The sequence below is a fragment of the Hippichthys cyanospilos genome, chromosome 3, assembly GCF_059441005.1.
Source record: "Hippichthys cyanospilos isolate Australia breed blue-spotted pipefish chromosome 3, RoL_Hcya_1.0, whole genome shotgun sequence".
Lineage (NCBI taxonomy): Eukaryota > Metazoa > Chordata > Actinopteri > Syngnathiformes > Syngnathidae > Hippichthys > Hippichthys cyanospilos.
Window position 1 is genome coordinate 18,696,338 of NC_142371.1, and position 20,612 is coordinate 18,716,949.

Consider the following 20,612-nt stretch of genomic DNA (forward strand, 5'->3'; position numbering starts at 1 on the left):
TTAATTCGAAAAGAAAATGTACTGGTCCTGCCACTGCATTAAGGTATACATTTTTTTGCAAAGGGATCTTCACAACACAATTTAGCAATACACTTTTTCTTGTTGCAATTAATTTTCTCTTCATTTGAAAAGAAAAAAGCACTTTTCCTGTCTTGGCATTAAGAGATACAGTCTTTGCAATGGACTTGTCATAACACAATTCAGAAAACAATCGTTTCTTGTTCCAACTAATTTGCTCTTAATTTGAAAAGAAGAAAGCGCTTTCCCTGTCTTGGCATTAAGACACACAGTCTTTGCAAAAGACTTGTTAAAACACAATTTGGCAAATAAATTGCTTCTTGTTCCAATTAATTTGCTCTTAATTTGAAAAGGGCATGTACTGTTCCTGTCACTGCATTAAAAACCATTAATTAGGTCAAATTAAATCAGCTCTTTTCTTACTCATCCCTTCATTTGGGAACTGCTGCTATGTGAAACCTTGAATCTAAACTTCAGGCCAAATGAATACCAAACCAGGGTCAGAAAAGTGAAAAATGATTGGAAAAGTTGATTAGCTCAGTGGTCAAAGCTAGCTTTTTTCTCTCTCATTTGCATTAACCAGTCAAAGCTAGCAGCGAGCCATCACTTCCTGCCGTGGGAAATTTAACTTGCACAAAAAGGACAACAGATTACATTCAACATTAATGTCGATTTCCTTAATGACCGCGAACATACAATTTCGTTTTGCGGTGTTTACGAGAAAAATGAAGTTCAATTGCATAAACAAACACAAAGTAAAAGGAAGTCAAGCAGTCCGTAGCGACCTCGCGGGACAACAAATTGACACCAGGGCTAGCAAGTACGAGGCAGCCTGACCACCGACGCCTCCGTTCGTTTCTGTTACAGTGATAATCGTTTTAATATACCAACACGAACAGCCCCCCCCCCCCCCCCCATTTTCACCCCCCCCCCCCCCCTCTCGCGCATGTCACCTTCACCTGCTACCTACGCATCATAAGATCACTGCGTCGCGCGCGAGCGCGCTCCCGCCGACAAAGAGCCGTGTGGCGGGGTATGAATATTATGGGATGGCGGCCGTGTTGTTAGGCAGGGAAAAGTGCACAGTGGCGGAGGGGGGTTGGGGGGCTCGTGCGTGAGAAGCGAAGGAAGACGGCTGAGATGCCAGGGGGAGGCGGACGGAGAGTTGCACGTGGCCTTTGTTGCTAGGCCAAGTGCGCGCACTCCTACCGGATGATGGGAAAAACCTGACAAAAAACGCTAATTACGGTGGAACCTCAGTTTGCGGACACTGTTTACTAACAGTTTATCAACATTCTTGTGGGTGTGGAAGAAAAAAAATGGCCGCCATATCAGGCCTCGTGGTAACAACAGGGAGGGTAAACAAGCTAAGATCCGCTAGCAAACTCACCTATTTCATCAACACACATTCAGGTTTCACCTCCAGTAGATCTTCGATTTAACAATAACAATAATAATACCCCAACTAGTGTAAACATTACATTGTGATTAATATTGCTTTTGTGGAATATGAATTAAAAAGCTAAATTTTGCCGCTCAATTTCTATTCCATGAATGCAATATTAATCAGAAAATCATAAATAAACTACATAGAAGATGTAAAGAAATCTACATGTGGGTGACTTCTCCTTTAACGCACAGAAAAAAGTGAAGTTGCCTCCAAACGCCCTTTTGTACAGTTGTAACAGTCGCACAGAGCAGGCTAACGGACGTGGCGACCTGGTGGCCATGATGGTAGGGGCAACATTCACATCAAAGGCAATAATGGACATACGTAGCAGCCATGTTATCAGGGGCACAGTTCCAACACAGATGTTGGAATGCATGGGCATTACCTTGCATCGGTGTAGCATAGAGCTGGCTAACAGATGTGCTGACCTGGCAGCCATTTTGCCAGGGGCAACTTTCCCATCAAAGACAATACATTGACATAAGTCGTGGCCATGTTAGCAGGGGCGACTGTCACACTACAGATAATGGAAACCATAGGCATTACTTAGCATCTCTGTAGCATAGGATAGGCTAACAGACATGCTGACCTGGCCGCCATGTTAGCAAGGGCAACAGTTACAACAAAGGTTATGGAAAGCATGAACATTAGCATAGGGTCACTGTAATTTGAGAGAGATAAAAATGCACTCTTCTAAATAAATATCGCAAACATATATCAGCCGAATGCTTTCTGTATCATATGTTAGCGACTGATTAGCTGCTAACTTCCACCACTCCCAATCACAGTCAAGCCCTTTCGCTACATCATCTTGAGACGTTTACCATCCACCTCTTGCCCTCTCATCAGTGACTATTCAATGGAAAATGTTGCCCTTTAGGGGAGCAAAATATTAAGTGATTGGATCCAAACATTATATTACTGCAATTCACATTTTCAACTATTCAATTGAACGCGATACAAGGGCGAAATAATCAAAATCGCATCATCATCAGTAAAATCACAGAACAGAGAAAATAATTCTATTAAAAAGCTGACGGCACATTCACTCATACACAACTTGTCAGAAAAACAAATGTCGTTTTGATATGATGTAGCGCTACTGCTCCACTATTTTTTTCTGTACGGTCAGGCCTCAGCTATAGGCACATTTTTGCTGAACATTTTTCATGAGGCTTTTACAGACATGTTGGAATTTAGAGTTGTGTACCTTCAGTGCAGTCCCCAATTATTTGTAAAGTCAACATCATTCCCAGATAGCAGAAGTTCGCTAGCCTGCGTTAAATGCTAGCCTTAAGCTAGCAGACTTTTGTTCATGAAATAAAATTTGTTTGAATCTTGTGGTGTTAAAATTGTGTTTTGTTTGATTCTCTTTCGTTTAATGTGTCAGTTTCACAGTAAAGCGTGACAAAATAATTTTGGGGGGAAAAGGCCAGCGACACGCTGACGCTTCAACTTTATAAAATATGTTTCAGTATAGGTGTGGGAAGGGGAAAACTAGATAAGAATGATCCTAAATGAGCACATATGTGAAGAAAATGGGAACCACACAGATTTTTCCAGTTTAGGCTTCCTCAAACCCTGGGAAGAAGTTAATACGCAGCGGCGATGGGCTTTCCCGCACTTTGAGTGGACTTTGAAGGCAGCGTGTGTGTTTTAGAGCTGACCTTGTTGCCCCTGGGACAAACTCAAACTGATCACAAGTAGACACGCAGGTGGACACCCCTTTTACACAAAACACTAATTATTTTATTGGTCACCCCAAGTTGACGCTCGTTCAGCGACTATTATGGGCTGTCACCAGTGGGGTTCGGCCTACCTCCAGAGACCATGTTCACTCTCCCATTTCCTTGTCGTTTGAAGGTGTAGTATATTATGGGATGTAGCTCGTTCTGAGTATTATGGTCTGGCGAAGCACGCATGGGCGGAAGGAGGGGGGGGTCGCCATAACAACGAGGTGGCTCCGAGGGCCTGAGCATGCATGTCTTGGAGTGGTAACGTGCGCGTGAATGCGTGCGAGTGAACGCGCGTGCATGCGGAAAGGGTGGGGGTGGGGTGTGAGTATTATGGTCTGTCGGTTGCGAGGTAACCATGCAGAGTCCTGCGCGCGTGTGGGAGGGGAGGGGGGGATTATTATGGGATGTCTGGCCCCCTTTGTGTGCTCGCGAGGATGTTAGCTAAGCTCTGAGGCTGGGGGGAGAGGACAGTGGACGGTGTTTTCGGGTTTTTGTTTCGCCACCCCGAATGAATGAACGCTAAATTGATACTAAAACGAGCCGAGTTGTGCGAATACGCGCGGAAGAGAGAGCTTCACTTCGACCTGGGACCGCACACGCACGCCGGAGCAAGTTTCCAAGGTATCAAGGAAGGCCTTTTTTTCGGCTTCCAACTTTCCATTGCCGTGTTCCAACTTGCTCGTGTCAAGTGTTTTGTCTTTATCAATTAGCAAACTTGTTTGATATTGTAAACATTGCATTTTCGCCCTCCCCCCTCCCCCTCGGACAGTACACCCATCTCGGTCCACTCTCCGGCAGTCCCACGTCATTTTTCCCTCCTCCCTCGCCGAGCGACTGAAGAGCGAGAGCTTTAACGAGGGATTAATTCGAGCGAGGAGGTGGGGGGGGACACTGGAGACATGTCAGGCAGCGACGATGACAGGGACGACTTCGGGGCCGCTGAGGAGCACTCTCTACTCCACGGTAAGGTCTAACCACCTCCGCCGTTCCTGTTTTTGACCGGGGGTGTGTTGGGGGGGGAGGAGGGGGGGGGGGGGTGCTTTCAAAGCGAGGCTAACGCTAGCCCGTACTAGCTTGGCGTCGGTCGCGATAGGTTACTTAAGCTAACTTCACGTGCAGGTGTCCCCCCCTCCTTTTCCTTATTTACAATTTTGACGCGCGCTTTCGCCGAGGGGGGGTACTGTCAAAGTTGTGCCCCCCATAAATTGAAGAAAATCCCACAAGTTGTTCAACACTAGTGTTTCGTGCCACACGATAGGCGTGCACGCGGATTTGTGTGTGCACGCCACTCTGTGCACGCGCCCCCACCCCCTCCTCCCCTCCCCTCCCCTCCCCTCCCCTCTCCTCCCCTCCCCTCCCCTCCCCTCCCCTCTCCTCCCCTCCCCTCTCCTTCCTCTTCTTCCACTCTCGAGTCTGCAGTGGCGTGCGCCTGCGCTAGACCCCCCCCCCCAACACATACACCACACACACATACTTCCTCCAAATAGACGATAAACGTGTGAATGAAAAAGAGTGCCAAGCATTTTGAGTGTCACCTCCAGATGACAACGAAGCCGAGGACGTCATGTCAGATGTGGAAGAGGCCCCCAAGTCCAAGAAGAAGAAGAAAGCCAAGAAAAGCAACAGGGAGAGTAGAAGCAACAAGAGACAGAGAGCCATAAGAGAGGTGAGTTTTATGTCACTTGATTTCAACGTGCACACACTCGCCCTTAAACGCTCCCACGTTTGACAGAAGGAAGTACTTGATTTGACAGAAGGAAGTACTTGAGGACCGTGTTTACGAACTATTGAATTGAACTTGGTGAAATGGCCACAAAATACTTTTTGCTTTTTTCAGTCATTCTAGACCAGAGGTGTCCAAAATTCAGTCCTTGAGGGGCGCTACCCTTCTCTCTTTTTTGTTTCTTTCTCCCATCACATCTGATTCAAATGATCATCAGCAAACTGAGCAGAAGCCTGATAATGATCCTAATTATTTGGAATCAGATGTATTGGAGGATGGAAGCTTAGTGCAGCCTCGTTGTTGACAACAAAGAGACAGGCAGCGCTTGACAAAAGTGCTTTTTGCCATATCATGTGCAAACATTCTATAACGGATGCATACTATATCAAATTGGAGGTACGGTATATAGTGTCATTTGAATGAATGTTATTCAAACACAGATATGAGGAATATATTGGTCTGTTTTGAGTTATGTGGTCACAAGTCAACCCCCTCTGATATGGGGCTTGAAAATGAGTGGGGGGGGCCTTGACTTGTACATGTAGAAGTACAGTAAGTAGCAAATTTAAGATGTGATTACAAATCAATGGACAATGTTGAGGAATTTTATGAAATGAGGAGTAATGGCAAGTTTTCTTTATTTCTTAGTCCGCTCCATTTTTAAAATTAGGGCAGCCATCCCTCACTAAGCATGATGTAGTTGTTGTGACAACACTTGATCATGTAATTTCAACGCCGTTTCATCACAAACAGGAGTTGCCACTGAGCTCTCCCGAGCACCAGTTCGGAGGGGAGGGAGCAGACAGGGACCCGGATGAAGGAGGCCTGCACTCGGACAGTGACGGAAGCGATTATGCCCCGGGGAGGAAAAAGAAGAAACGCTCCAGCTCCACCAAAGACAAGAAGAAATCCACTGCATCTTCGGAGAAAGGAGGCCCGTCCAAAAGCAAACGCAAAGATCCGGAGCCGGACGACGACGAAGATGACGATGAGGATTGCCAGGTAAAGCAGGAATTTTCACACGGCGGGGGCCGTAACGGCGCGTGAACTCCCACTGAGATTCATGCCTTTCTTTCGTGTGCTCCCGCTACCTCAGCCGAAAAGCTCCTCCCAGATGCTGGAGGCCTGGGGCATGAAAGACATCGACCATGTCTTTACCCAGGAAGACTACAACTCTCTCACCAACTACAAGGCCTTCAGTCAGTTTGTCAGGTGGGAAAACTTTGCAGTTTGACCTGTTATTTTTTTGTGTTGGTCAATGTTGGCTCATAGTATTATATTGGACAGTATACAGCAGGCATGTCCAAACCCGCTCCTCGAGGCCTGCTCTTCTCAATACCCCAAAAGCTGAACATTTATATAAAATGGCTCCTTAAGTTAACAGTTAGAAATCAATCTATTATTGGCAGTCTGTTTTTTTTTTTTTTTTTTTTAACAAGCCAATTCATCAAAAATCGCCTTGTTCCATCTCTAATTGTCATTAGTAGAAACGGCTTATAAACTCCTTTGATAAATTGATGCCCTGGAAAACTAGTTGACATTTGTTGTTCTTTTCAGGCCCTTGATTGCAGCTAAGAACCCCAAAATCGCCGTGTCCAAGATGATGACTTTAATGATGGCCAAATGGAGAGAGTTTAGCACAAACAACCCCCATAAGGTATGACGTCGAATCCATTAAGATGATGAGAGAATTAAGCTTTCCTCAATCCTGACTGGGTGCCTCCTTTGCAGGGCTCCTCGTCCGCCAATGCAGCTTTGGCAGCCGCCAACGTGGCTGCAGCGGTGGAAAACATGGTGGTGGGCGGGACGGACAAAGTGGCCGACGGCGGTACTGCACCCCCTGACGCCTCTGCCCCCGCTGCTCAGACACCACCCGCTGCCCCAGCGGTAGCTGCGCCGCCACCACCTCTCCGCAAGGCGAAAACCAAAGAAGGCAAAGGTAACTTACACGAAGGAATCTTTCACTTATTCCCTCTGTACATGTATGAATTAGGGATAGACCGATTATATGCATCTATTTGGCGTTTTGACAAATATCGGTATCGACTGATGGCTGATTGTAAATCACTTACTCCTGTATTAACTTCCGGGAACTATTTTTTTAAATTTTCAGTCAAGTTCATAAGAATTTACAGTTCAGCAAATCATTTGAGTTTTTTGACATGTTGATGACTCTGGGAGAAAACAAATATGTTGTCAAAAAAGTTCAAAATGAAGAAACAAAACAAATAAATATGCAAACCTGAAAAGTTGTTAAATTAAGATATGCTTAAAGATGTATTAAAAAGAAATGTATATCTATCATATATATCATATCTGTCTATCTCTAATTTTTATATAATGCATAAGGAGAGGTTCATTCAATAATGACTTTCTTTATTTCACTCTCAGGTCCAAATGCTCGTAAAAAGTCCAAGCCTAAAGTTCCACCAAAGCCCAAACCCAAGAAGGTGGCTCCGCTAAAGATCAAACTGGGAGGCCTGAACAACAAGAGGAAGCGCTCCTCTGTAAGATTTTTTTTTTTTGCTCTGCCTTTTTGCCATTGTCAGTTTTCGAACGTGTGGCTGCACTCTCAATCAGAGCGACGAGGACGAGCCAGATGTGGACAGCGACTTTGACGAAAGCAACTTCTCAGTGTCCGAGGGCTCCAATCGCAGCAGCCGCAACAAGAAGAAGTCCAAGAGCGCCAAGAAAAAGAAGAAAGGTTCCGTGTGAAACAATTTTCTTTCTTTTTGTTCATGACTCCGAATGCTAGCTCACATGTCCGCTCGCTTCCTTTCCCAGTGGAGACTGAGGACGGCGACGGCTATGAGACAGATCACCAGGACTACTGTGAGGTGTGCCAGCAGGGAGGCGAGATCATCCTGTGCGACACCTGCCCCAGGGCTTATCACATGGTGTGCTTGGACCCTGACATGGAGAAGGCACCCGAGGGCAAATGGAGCTGCCCGCACTGCGTGAGTACAAACGGCTGTCTTGATGCCGATTTTTGACAAGCAAACAAGATGTGTTTGATGTCATTAAAATGAACCTGTAATAGTCTTTTCGCATGCCATGTCCAATGCTAAAACTTACAATAACTCATCTAAAACTAAGCATTTTTGGGGGAAAACACCCCACAAAGGTTAAAACCTGCCCTGAGCTAGTTAAAACTATGAAAAAGAAAAAACACACATAGTATAAACTAACTATAATGAAAGTTCCCAATGTATACTAACCCGAATCCCCACCTCTGCCTTTGATGGCGATATCAGGAAAAAGAGGGCATCCAGTGGGAGGCCAGGGAGGACCTCTCCGACGCCGAAGTGGACGACGATGACGACAGGCAGGACGATGGTGCAGAGGAAGAGGACGACCACCACATCGAATACTGCAGGGTGTGCAAGGACGGAGGAGAGCTTCTCTGCTGCGACACTTGCCCCTCGTCCTATCACATCCACTGTCTCAACCCACCCCTCCCAGAGATTCCCAACGGCGAGTGGATCTGCCCCCGCTGCAAGGTAGCCACTAAGGTGTCTTGTGATTAGAAAGCACAAGAGCAACGCTGACTTTCTGTCCTCGTCTCGATAGTGTCCGCCAATGAAGGGTAAAGTTCAGAAAGTTATAACTTGGCGTTGGGGAGAGCTGCCTGCCCCCACGCCCGTCCCTCGGCCTGCTGACCTGCCCGCTGATGCTCCTGACCCCCCACCCTTGGTCGGCCGCAGGGAGAGAGAGTTCTTTGTCAAATGGTGCAATATGTCCTACTGGCACTGCTCATGGGTGCTGGAGCTACAGGTACATGCTTAACCCAGCGATTCTTGTTGTTCCTCAAATGCCACGCATTCTAACTTCACTACCTGTGGTCACCAGTTGGAGCTCAACTGCCAGGTGATGTTTCGCAACTACCAGAGGAAAACCGACATGGATGAGCCGCCGCCTGTGGACTTTGGCGGCGAGGGCGATGATGACAAGAGCACCAAGCGGAAGAACAAGGATCCGCTTTTTGTCCATATGGAGGGGGAGTTCTACCGCTATGGAGTCAAAATGGAGTGGCTGATGATACATCGCATCCTCAACCACAGGTAAACATCTTGGGGCATTGAATTAACTTTTGAAATAGCAGTGAAAGCAAAGGTTGATTTATTGGACACTATATTATTGTTTTAGCTTTATTGTTGCAACTTTCTATTTGAAAGAAAGCAAGATCAAGCGTTTAAAAGAACATTAAAGTATGAAACGGTATAAAAAAAAGAGTTCCCAAAGGAGATGCTGTCTAAATTTCTCACAATGTCATGCACTGACTTTACAGAAGAAAACCACTCTTATAGGATGAAATATCACAGCCCCCAAAAAATAGTGAACTCCACCGAGCTATTTGTTTATCTGAAGTCTTTGTCACTTTAACGAGCCTACAGATGGTCTCATCTTTCCATTTCAGTGTTGACAGAAAGGGCAACGTGCACTACCTGATTAAATGGCGAGATTTGGCCTACGACCAGTCAACATGGGAAAGCGAAGACATGGACATCCCAGAGTTTGACCTTTACAAGCAGACTTACTGGAATCACAGGTGTGCTGAAGCTCATGAGTTTTCTATTTCATAGACGTGAGTGCCATTTAACTTGAACATTTTTTCTTTTTCAAATAAACTAGAGAGTTGATGATTGGTGATGAGGGCAGACCTGGTAAGAAGCTGAAGAAGCCCGTGAAAATTAAGAAGACGGAGCGTCCACCTGCTAACCCAGTGGTAGACGTGAGTATTCCGGCATTTCTTATTTTTATGTTTGAAACTACTCAAATGTCTAGTTAGTGGCATTCATCGTTGTTTCTTTTTCTTCTTGCAGCCAACCATCAAGTTTGACCGGCAGCCCGACTACCTGGACAGCACTGGGGGCACTCTTCACCCTTACCAGCTGGAGGGCTTGAACTGGCTCAGGTTTTCTTGGGCTCAGGCCACTGACACCATCCTCGCGGATGAAATGGGCTTAGGCAAGACTGTCCAGACCGCGGTTTTCCTCTACTCTCTTTACAAGGAGGTGAGTGGAGAAAAGATGCACCATTCTCCAATATAGTTAGGATATGAGTTTTATTTTGTCCAGTCAGCTCTCCTCTGGCAATCAGTGTCAGTTGGGGGTATCAGACATGTGACGTATAGCAACATTGCCCATCAAAGGGGAGCAGCTCAAAGTCAGGAGCTTTATCCTAAAGGCAGGGCAAGACATTTACTTGCAAGTTGAATTTTAAATTTTGACACAGCTTTTTCCCCTCTGTCAGGGTCACTCCAAAGGTCCCTTCCTGGTTAGTGCCCCTCTGTCCACCATCATCAACTGGGAGAGAGAATTTGAGATGTGGGCCCCAGACATGTACGTGGTCACATATGTGGGTGACAAAGACAGCAGGGCCGTCATACGAGAGAACGAGTTCTCCTTTGAAGGGAATGCCATCCGCGGTGGGAAAAAGGCCTCCAAGATGAAGGTGACAAAATAACAGTGTATCGTCATCGAAATGAAACCGTTCGCTGTGGCCCGCGGCCCTAAAAGTTCTGTTATGTCCGCTCTGCAGAAAGACTCAACTGTTAAGTTTCATGTCCTGCTGACATCTTATGAGCTGATAACCATCGACCAGGCTGTTCTGGGCTCCATTGAATGGGCTTGTCTGGTGGTGGACGAGGCTCACAGGCTGAAAAACAACCAGTCCAAGGTGAGAACACACTGTTTTCCTCGTTTATTTATTAATTCGATATAAAGCTGGGCATTAAAATGGACTCAATGTTGTCCTTGGGCTAACTCGTACCCGCTGGCATATTTTTTTCCCCCCTTTTTGTTTTGGGAATGAACAAGACATCTGTTTCCACAATGGCTTTCATCTTGCTCCCTTTTCTTCTCTTTTCTGTGTAACTGCTCACCCCTCACTTCCACATAGAATAAAAAAAGGAGTTATCAACGAGGCGTCTTAGTTACTCAAATCTGCCATAAATTAATCTTATTGTCCTTTGCTCAGAAAAAAATATTGTTACTTTTGGTTGCGTTAATTTGTTTTCACATTGTAACGCTTGAAATGAAAATCATTACCTTTGCTAGCGCATTTGTTGTAGTTACTGATTAATTCTTTCCCCGCCGTCAGTTCTTCAGAGTATTGAACAACTATCCACTGCAGCACAAACTGCTGCTGACTGGCACCCCTCTTCAGAACAACCTGGAGGAGCTCTTCCACTTGCTTAACTTTCTGACTCCAGAGAGATTCAAGTCAGTACACCCCCAGCATGAGTGTGCCGCATGAGTGGCGTCGACACCCACGCGTGCCCTCATTTCGCTCAACCTTGTTTTCCTCCTGCATCCTTCACAGCAATTTGGAAGGGTTCTTGGAGGAATTTGCCGACATAGCCAAAGAGGACCAAATCAAGAAGCTGCACGACATGCTGGGACCGCACATGCTCAGGAGGCTGAAGGCTGATGTCTTCAAGCACATGCCATCCAAGACTGAGCTCATTGTCAGAGTGGAGCTTAGCCCCATGCAGAAGTCAGTCTTATGTTTTGAAGTCATCTGGACTACTATCAGGAAGCTATTTTATTAACGTATTTGTTTTTCATCTAGGAAGTACTACAAGTTTATCTTAACACGGAATTTCGAAGCCTTGAACACCCGCGGGGGAGGAAACCAAGTTTCGCTACTCAATGTGGTGATGGATCTGAAAAAGTGCTGCAATCATCCATACCTATTTCCTGCTGCTGCTACTGTACGCCCCATGTTTTTTTCTTTTTAAATGACTGCCTGGAACATGCATATATCATTATTCTTTTTTGTCCTTTCTCATGGCAGGAGGCTCCAAAACTTCCAAACGGCATGTATGAGGGCTTGGCTCTGACCAAGGCATCTGGAAAGCTTATGCTCCTGCACAAGATGATGAAGAAGCTGAAGGAAGGAGGTCACAGAGTGCTGGTTTTCTCCCAGATGACCAAAATGCTTGACCTGCTGGAAGATTTCCTGGAAAACGAAGGCTACAAATACGAGCGGATTGACGGCGGGGTTACCGGCAACATGCGGCAGGAGGCCATTGATCGCTTTAATGGTGATTATTTTATTCCTCGCATTATTGACTACTCAAATAGGGCCATCGATATATTTTAAAGTTCCGTGTCGGCCTTTCTTCAAATAGCTCCAGGTGCTCCCCAGTTTGCTTTCCTCCTCTCAACACGAGCTGGAGGTTTGGGCATCAATCTTGCATCCGCAGACACTGTTATCATCTATGACTCAGACTGGAATCCTCACAATGACATTCAGGTATGCCCCCCTCACCCAATATTTATACAGTGAGTTAATTAAACTGTTTAGCTCTTTTTGTACTAACGTTTGATCACAAGAGGCAGTTGATTCTTTAGAGTTATGCAACCAAATACATAAATAAATGACTTCACTTTCAATAAGGAAACGCACAAAGCAGGTCAAAATAAGACAAGAAAAAGTACAGTAAGTAATAAAATGCTCTGACATCAACGGATTATAAGACCTGAAGATCAAAGAAATATATTCTAAAAACTACAAAGGCTCCTACATGAATATTACATTAGCTATAGGTGGTTCTACATACACAATTTGTGGTTAAAATAGGCGTACAATATGTACTTATTAAAGTATTTTTCCTCCTAAGTTAAACTCTCTATAATAATGTAGCCTTTCCATCTTGTGGGCTTTTACCTGTTGCAAGTGGATCATGCCGTTGCTGGATACTGAAAGGAGAATAAGATTAGTTATATACTGACCAAGCTCAAACAATTTGTTACAGAATTTCTCCCAGAGGAAATAATGGAAAAATCAATAATAATTTGTCCTTTGAGGTTCCCATGGAGGTCAAAATAAAAGAAGTTGTCGTTTGAGAAGGGTTTGAACTGATGTGTGCGTGTGCTGCAGGCGTTCAGCAGAGCTCATCGAATTGGCCAGAACAGGAAGGTGATGATCTATCGCTTCGTGACCAAAGCATCCGTGGAGGAGAGGATCACGCAGGTGAAGTAAAATGGAAGGGGGAAAAAAAATCCTTATTACTGCGCAGTACTTCTGTATTGCTCATTTTCTCCCATTTTATCAGGTTGCAAAGAAAAAAATGATGCTCACCCACTTGGTTGTGCGACCCGGCCTCGGCTCCAAGACTGGTTCCATGTCCAAGCAGGAACTCGATGATATCCTCAAATTCGGAACCGAGGAGTTGTTTAAGGATGAGGCTGGAGAAGGTTGACACTCTTTTTAGTCTTGCATCTCTACCTATTGTAGTAATATGGTGAGTGTGATTTATACTTAATCTTCTCGTTTGTCCTGTGCTAAGGGGACAACAAAGAGGACGACAGCAGCGTGATCCACTACGATGACCAAGCCATTGATCGTTTGCTGGACCGGAACCAGGACGCCACAGATGACACTGAGATTCAGAGCATGAACGAATACCTCAGCTCCTTCAAAGTTGCCCAGTATGTGGTCAAAGATGAAGATGATGAGGTAAATATTACGTCAGTGTGAGAAGCGAACGAAAGGTGACGGTGGGGTGTTTAGGCAATGTTGATCACTGTTTCCTTTCAGGAGGAGGAAGTGGAGCGGGAAGTGATCAAACAGGAGGAAAGCGTTGACCCTGACTACTGGGAGAAGCTGCTTCGTCATCACTATGAGCAGCAGCAAGAAGACCTTGCCCGCAATCTGGGCAAAGGCAAAAGAACTAGAAAGCCAGTTAACTACAATGATGGGTCTCAGGAGGACCGAGGTATAAGACAGGGTACAGAAACATATAAATTGCAACCTCTTTCTGTGCTGTGCTGTGCTGTGCTGTGCTGGTGGTGTCATTTGTGTTTGTGTTGTTTGTATTCGTATTGCACCGTGAGTGCAATCATGGGAAGTCATTTAAGCATTTATTACATATTCTTAATATCCAGCTTAAGGCCTATGCACTAATAAGACAGTTCAGTGTATTTGTAGCATTGTGAGACAAATCCTTACTATGTGCTACAACTAGTGATGTGAAAGTCTACTAGTTGACATCAAGTGCTTCACTAGAAATACAAATACTGTACATGTTTAGTAGCTGACCTATCCTTATGCTGAATTGTTTTATTGGTGAGTACGAAGAACTTGTACATGGACAATAAGCTGGATACACGATACCAATTGAATGCTCAAATGATTTTCCATATACGTTGCATGAAAAGTGTAGTTTATTTTTTTTAGATTGTATATAGTTGGACATTTGTCTTTTAATAATGATTTAACATGTTCTATTTGAATTAAGAATCAGCTGTTTGTTTAAAAAGCTAAAGTTAAAAAAGCTTGGCAAAATATACCTTGCTAAAACAATGCACGTTTTCATCATTTTTAAGCCAAGGCATCTTTAATTATTATTGTGCATTTCATGCATTAGGTAACTCAATGCTTTACATAATTAAAAGTGTAATATTAAAAACTGTAGTGCATTTTCATCTCGACTAATAAATAGATTCAGACCAAGAATTAAGGAAGATCTTTCCTTTCGCCCTCTCTCAATCAGACTGGCAAGAGGATCAATCCGACAACCAGTCCGATTACTCAGTGGCGTCGGAAGAAGGTGACGAGGACTTTGACGAGCGCTCTGAAGGTACACCTGAACTCATCGCAGCTCTTCTGAGTTGTGTGTTGGCTTTGGCGCTGCAGGGCTCATCTGTCCGTTCTCTTCTCTGTAGAATTATCAAAGCACAGTGCCACCTCTTAGGTCAAACAATTACTTAAAATTATAAATACTATTCCTTCATAAATAACATCAAGACAAACACTTAAATAGAAATTAATGTGCTGCTCCTGCCACGGCATTAGAAAGCATTGTTAGGTTTGCTGATAGCTGCAGAAAGGAGAACTATTGTAGAGGCAATTTCTTTCTTTCCATTTTTAAGACCTTCGCGGTTCTACTGTTGCTAATTTAAGTTTCCACCTATCCATCTTAACACACTAAAACAAATTGTCTGATTAGATTGCCGATCTCTCCCTTACTAACAAGCTTCACAACCGCCCCCTCCCCACCCTGCAGATGTGCGTACCAATTCCGAGGCAAGCTACGACTGCTACGATTTAAGCTCAGAAAGGAGCGGAAGTTGTTCATGTATCACCTGCTTTGAGAGTACAAATGCAAGACAAGATGTAAAACGCGAGAGCAAACAGCTGGAAGAGAAGGTGGCAACGAATGCGCAGACTAAGGGGCAGAAAACCCTAGACACCTACCTCAACTTGGCCTATGTTTAAAAGACAAACTGTTTGTTGTACTCAGGTTGAGTTTGTTTACATGTTCACGTTAACTGTGTGCACTTTCCAATTGTTATATCATGTATCTACTGTAACCATTGTTCTCCTGAGTCAAGGAGTTTATTGTTACTGAAATTGCATTAAATGACACTGCTTTCAGTTGTAAGTGTCCTGAAAGCGCTTGTGCACCAAATGGCAACTATAGATGTAACGATGTGGCCAGAGAGAGAGAGGCACCTTCAGCACAAGGGTGCCGTTATTGTATGTAAGTCCTTTACCCTTACAGTGTAACCTCCAGGACCGCTCTATCTTACACAAACACAGCTTTGGTTCTAGCACGAGCATTTAATGTCAGTGTGACATGCGTGTTCTTTAGCATGAGATGTACTGATTGTGTTTGTACCTTCGCAGCAAACGCCCGCAGACCGAGCCGCAAAGGGTTAAGGAACGACCGGGACAAGCCTCTGCCGCCGCTATTGGCCCGCGTCGGAGGAAACATCGAGGTGAGTCCATATCTGTTGAGATGTTTTTGACTGATTTCTGACTTTGGCTCAAATGACCGGTCAGGTTCTGGGCTTCAACGCACGGCAGAGGAAGGCTTTCCTGAATGCAGTGATGCGTTATGGGATGCCTCCCCAGGATGCATTCACCAACCAGTGGCTTGTCAGAGATCTTCGAGGGAAGTCTGAGAAGGAATTCAAGTGAGGATATATTTTATTACCTTTTTTTCAGTAGGGTGGGCTGATGTGTTTTTTTTTTTTTTTTTAATTACCAGACCCGGTAGCGATTATTAGGGGTCAAAAAGGGAGATACTTGATATATTTGGAACTTAAAAGGGGTCATATTGATGTCAAAAATTAAAACACTGATGCTGAATGATTTTAAGCGTGTTTATTAATCATCTCTTTTCCCCCCTTCACATCAGCATTTAAAATTCTATCAAAATGGTCAGGGAGTTCATGACATCAGCTTGTTTAAAAAAATAGCTGCATGAAAACTAAGGTAACTTGTAGCTAGTAAATAGATCTTAAAGTCATATCTTAAATGTTAAGGTTTCACTCCTGTTTTAAATTCAAACAAAAACAAATGGTGTAGACTGGATTCGCTAACGTATACTAACATGTACTCCCTCTTTCTCCTCAGGGCTTACGTGTCTTTGTTTATGAGGCACCTGTGTGAGCCGGGAGCAGACGGAGCAGAGACCTTTGCAGATGGCGTCCCACGAGAGGGTCTGTCCAGGCAACATGTGCTCACACGCATTGGTGTCATGTCCCTCATAAGGAAAAAGGTACAACTTTGCCCTTATTCTTTTGAATCTTCTCATTTAGGTCAAATTGACAATTTCCCGGGCGTCGTGACATCAATGTATCGTTCGATGCACGTATTGATTTGATAGGTGCAGGAGTTTGAGCATGTGAACGGCCAGTGGTCAATGCCTTGGATGGCAGAACTGGAGGAAAACAAGAGGGCAGCGGCTTTGGCTGCGGGTGAAGATCCCAAGACCCCTTCAAGCGGGACGCCTGCTGATACGCAACCCAACACACCTGTGCCAGGTACGCACACAAAAAGCTCAGCTTCAGGCCTTAACGAATATTTTAAAAAGACATGCCTATCGAGCAATTGTGAAAAAATGCCTTTCCTGCTTTGTATGAACAGAGGACCTGTCAAGATCAGATGACAAAGAAGACATTAAGAAGGATGCCGAGGACACCAAAGTAGCCAGAAAGACAGACGATCCAGAGGTAATTCACGTCATTAATAACTTTGAAGGCATTGACATCATTTCACTCAAATCATTTTCTTTGCCTCAGATTATTGAAATCCCGGATGAGCCCGACAAGTCGCCAGCCTCTGAGAACAAAGATGATGATCCTTCAGGGAAGGAGGACAAAGAGAAGGAGACGCGTGGTGGGGATGAAGCCAATGAGACAGATGACCTAAGCAAGGACAAAGAGGAGAAGGGGGACAAGGCCGTTCCTGCTGAAGTCAAAGGTGAAGGCAAAACGGAAGGCGAGGATGGATCCAAAGGTGAGGATTTTTTTTTTTTAAACAGCTAATTTTATTTAATTGCTGTGCCTTTTAAATCTAATTTCTTTTTTTGTTTCAGCTGAAGAGGCTAAAGATGACAAGGTGGACACAGACAAAGGTGCGAATTCAACATTATGCATTTTCCAAAAGTTATTTTATTTTTCTATAACATATTCTCATTGTGATACCATACAGTTCCACATCAATACCGAACGTTGCTCATTTAATTACTCTTAGTGTGGAAATCTGAATTTATACCGACAATGTTTGTCACTCTACTGCCACCGAATCTCATTCTTATTCCACTACCTACTTTCCCGCAGATCCACAAGAAGACAAAGATGGGGTGAAATCCGAAGAATCTAGCAGACTTCAGAATGGAGACAACACCAGAGAAGCAGCTCTGTCCATGTTGAATGTAAGTGAAGAGAAGAGGAAAGCCAGCAAGCAGAGGTTCATGTTCAACATAGCAGATGGAGGCTTCACAGGTGGGGGCTCGCTCATACAAACGCACGCACATGTTTCTGCTTTTATTTTATTTTTTTGCCTCATAACCTTTCTGCCCCGCAGAGCTTCACTCCCTCTGGCAGAATGAAGAGAGGGCAGCCACTGTCACAAAGAAGACCTTTGAGATTTGGCACCGTCGCCATGACTACTGGCTCCTCGCTGGCATCATACAGTATCCTTGATATGCACCTTTGGAGCAAACACTTCTGAGTATTATAAGTTTTGTAGTTGTTAAAAAAAAGAAATACTCCCAATCTTTTTGGATGAAAAACAACACAAAACAGAGTGCACTGTTTCATTGCGTCTGACTTATCAGACTTTGGAACTCCATTATTGCGGTGTCTCTAGATGTAGTTTAGTCAGCAATTTTATTCAGATGGAAAATTGTGTCACTAATGGCAAAGCCCATCCTTATAAAACTGAACATAATACATAAAATAACAAAATTTAGCAATAGTTTTTTTTTCATGTTTTCTATTAATTTGAGAAGAAAGTTTACCGTTCCTTTCACGGCCTGAAAAAGCATTACATTAAAGTTTATGTATCAAATTGGGTTCAAGTCGAGATTCTCCGAAAGTAGTTGTGAGAGGCTTGACCGCGATGTTCCTCAGACACGGCTACGCTCGATGGCAGGACGTGCAGAACGACGTCAGGTTCGCCATTCTCAACGAGCCCTTCAAGGGGGAGATGAGTAGGGGCAACTTCCTGGAGATCAAAAACAAGTTCCTGGCACGCAGATTCAAGGTGAGCTTTTATTGTGGGAACTCAATTCTTGTACATTGGCGTGCAATAATGTATTTTGGACAAAGGCGTTAATTGGCTCATTTATTGTCCTCGCTTAGTTACTGGAGCAGGCCTTGGTCATCGAGGAGCAACTTCGCCGAGCGGCCTACCTCAACATGACGGAGGACCCGGCCCATCCCTCCATGGCGCTCAACACGCGCTTCAGCGAGGTGGAGTGTCTGGCCGAGTCCCACCAGCACCTCAGCAAGGAATCCATGTCGGGAAACAAGCCAGCCAATGCAGTTCTGCATAAAGGTACAAAGTGACTTCTCAAACTTAGCATTTTATGACACTAGTATTTACAGTTGTATGTCTAAAAAGAAAAAAAATGGCATTATTCAAATCTTAAAGGTTGTTTAGATATGCTATAAGTCATTTTAAGAAAGTTAGGAGTTGAATCTTTTCTTTTTCATCCCAATAGTGTAAATATCAGCTCCAAATATCAGCGTTTTTGTCTACTAATAATCGGTAACTGTCCTGAAAAAGAAACTTAACTGTCAGTCTAACCAACAATCACAACACTATGTAAAAAGTAAGTCATTCAAGCTTGAGCTATTTTTTCACCTTGCAGTTCTCAAACAGCTGGAGGAGCTGCTGAGCGACATGAAGGCGGACGTCACGCGCCTCCCGGCGACCATCGCCAGGATACCGCCGGTGGCCGTGCGGCTGCAAATGTCCGAGAGGAACATCCTCAGCAGGCTGGCCAGCCGCGGGCCCGAAGTGAGCGCCCAGAACCAGCCGCAGAACGTGCAGCAGATGCAGGTCTCGCGCTGAGGCGGGAACTGTTCACCACAGTGTAGCGGACCCCCCATACCCAAAGCGCCCCCTTCAACTACCTTGTACAGCATTGACAGGTTAGTCCTCGGTCCACGCACGCACACCGCTTCCCTCTGAACCCAATGGATCAACGGCTGTGTAACAGGACGACCCAAAACTGGAAGTAACCAAGAAGGATCTTCTCAAACGTGACAGAACTGTCCAAAGTCATGTGCGTTTATGTGAAAACGAAATCCCGGATCTCTGTTGCAGTCTTTGGACTATTGGAGGCGGATGGAGAGTTGAACAGATATTTTTGGGGGGCTCATTTCCCTTGTAGGAAATTGTGGCATTCAAATGATGATTTCCTTTGCAAAGTTGTAACTTTCTCACCTTAATGTGTTCGTCTGTTTGTCGATGGTTTGTACAGGTGCATCTCACCTCAAATGTTGAGAACTTGATTTCATTCAGTAGCTCAAATCAAGTAAGGAATGTGTATTAGATGAAATCATGCTGAACAAGAAGACTTCATGTAGAAGTTAGGTTGGAATTGTCCTTCTCAAAAGGTTTCTCCAATATTTCTGTTTAATGCAAGTTCCGCTTTTTGAATTGAACCATTGAATTGAAGGAACTTTTCAGATATAATTGTATGTACAGTGCTGTGCAAAAGTCTTGGGTCTCCATTCATGGCACGTAAATGCGCATAACAATTTCGCTACCGGCAGAGTTCAAATTCATTTTTGACACATAGAGCCATCAAGGGTGGTGAATGAGTTTACTTAGTCACTGAATGATTTCAAACAAAAATGAATAGTATTAGCCATGACTTAAAACTATACAGGTTCAATCTCAGCCAAAAATGATTGGAATAGGCTGCAGCTCACGCATGATGCTAACGAGGACAACTGCGCTATAGAAACTGGATAGATAGTTACGAGTAAAGAAATGTTCGCCTAACACTTTTGTACTGTACATATATGATGAAACTGTAAGTGAATGAAACAGGCCATATTTGGTGCGCTGACGTTATCGTCGTTATCGCCATCCCCCCCAAAAAACACGCCCGTGACATCACTTGAACTGCTGATGGGCTCACGTTGTACCAACATGCACCCAGACATTCCTTAGGTCCTCACTGGAAGCTCCTGTATATTCCGCAAAATAAGGTACGCGTAAGAAGGGGGGTGGGGTGGGGGCGCCAGGGCAGCAATCTTTAACTTAAATTAATTTCTGTACATGTATCGTTGTTGTTTTTATTGCGTTTGTTTTTCAATGGGCCACAATAAAAGGTCAACTGTTTTTTTCCCCAAGTGTTTTTTGTTTTTTTTTTCTCAACAAGTCCAAAAAATAAGTAGTCAAGGCAAAAGTAATGGGTCACACCTCA

At 44.4% G+C, this 20,612-nt stretch overlaps 1 protein-coding gene across 2 annotated transcripts; it reads left to right on the plus strand.

Moving 5' to 3' along the window:
• Nucleotides 1–3,625: 3,625 nt before the first annotated feature.
• chd4b (chromodomain helicase DNA binding protein 4b) lies at nucleotides 3,626–20,527 on the plus strand. Of its 2 annotated transcripts, none has more exons than XM_088410040.1 (40): nucleotides 3,626–3,825; nucleotides 3,974–4,167; nucleotides 4,746–4,870; nucleotides 5,681–5,929; nucleotides 6,024–6,139; nucleotides 6,485–6,584; nucleotides 6,659–6,866; nucleotides 7,319–7,434; nucleotides 7,508–7,631; nucleotides 7,712–7,884; nucleotides 8,182–8,427; nucleotides 8,498–8,701; nucleotides 8,777–8,988; nucleotides 9,345–9,476; nucleotides 9,560–9,659; nucleotides 9,751–9,942; nucleotides 10,181–10,381; nucleotides 10,469–10,606; nucleotides 11,030–11,151; nucleotides 11,252–11,425; nucleotides 11,501–11,642; nucleotides 11,726–11,975; nucleotides 12,063–12,187; nucleotides 12,815–12,907; nucleotides 12,990–13,131; nucleotides 13,224–13,393; nucleotides 13,475–13,664; nucleotides 14,430–14,516; nucleotides 15,566–15,657; nucleotides 15,722–15,855; nucleotides 16,298–16,442; nucleotides 16,551–16,707; nucleotides 16,811–16,896; nucleotides 16,966–17,182; nucleotides 17,262–17,300; nucleotides 17,506–17,670; nucleotides 17,753–17,861; nucleotides 18,301–18,433; nucleotides 18,532–18,727; nucleotides 19,044–20,527. In XM_088410040.1, exons 2-40 carry the CDS (start codon nucleotides 4,104–4,106, stop codon nucleotides 19,244–19,246), a joined length of 5,871 nt encoding a protein of 1,956 aa, XP_088266166.1. In that variant the 5' UTR covers nucleotides 3,626–3,825; nucleotides 3,974–4,103; the 3' UTR covers nucleotides 19,247–20,527. The 2 variants fall into 2 exon arrangements, with proteins under 2 accessions (XP_088266166.1, XP_088266167.1); XM_088410041.1 differs by having other exon boundaries at nucleotides 13,475–13,652.
• The last annotated feature ends 85 nt before the right edge of the window (nucleotides 20,528–20,612 follow it).

What these genes read in the sequence shown, in the direction of transcription:
- chd4b (XM_088410040.1), top strand. Translation starts at nt 4,104, where the DNA reads ATGTCAGGCAGCGACGATGACAGGGACGACTTCGGGGCCGCTGAGGAG. An exon ending in ATCCTCACAATGACATTCAG is followed by an intron (nt 12,188 to 12,814) that starts GTATGCCCCCCT and finishes CGTGTGCTGCAG; the next exon opens with GCGTTCAGCAGAGCTCATCG. An exon ending in TGGAGGAGAGGATCACGCAG is followed by an intron (nt 12,908 to 12,989) that starts GTGAAGTAAAAT and finishes CCATTTTATCAG; the next exon opens with GTTGCAAAGAAAAAAATGAT.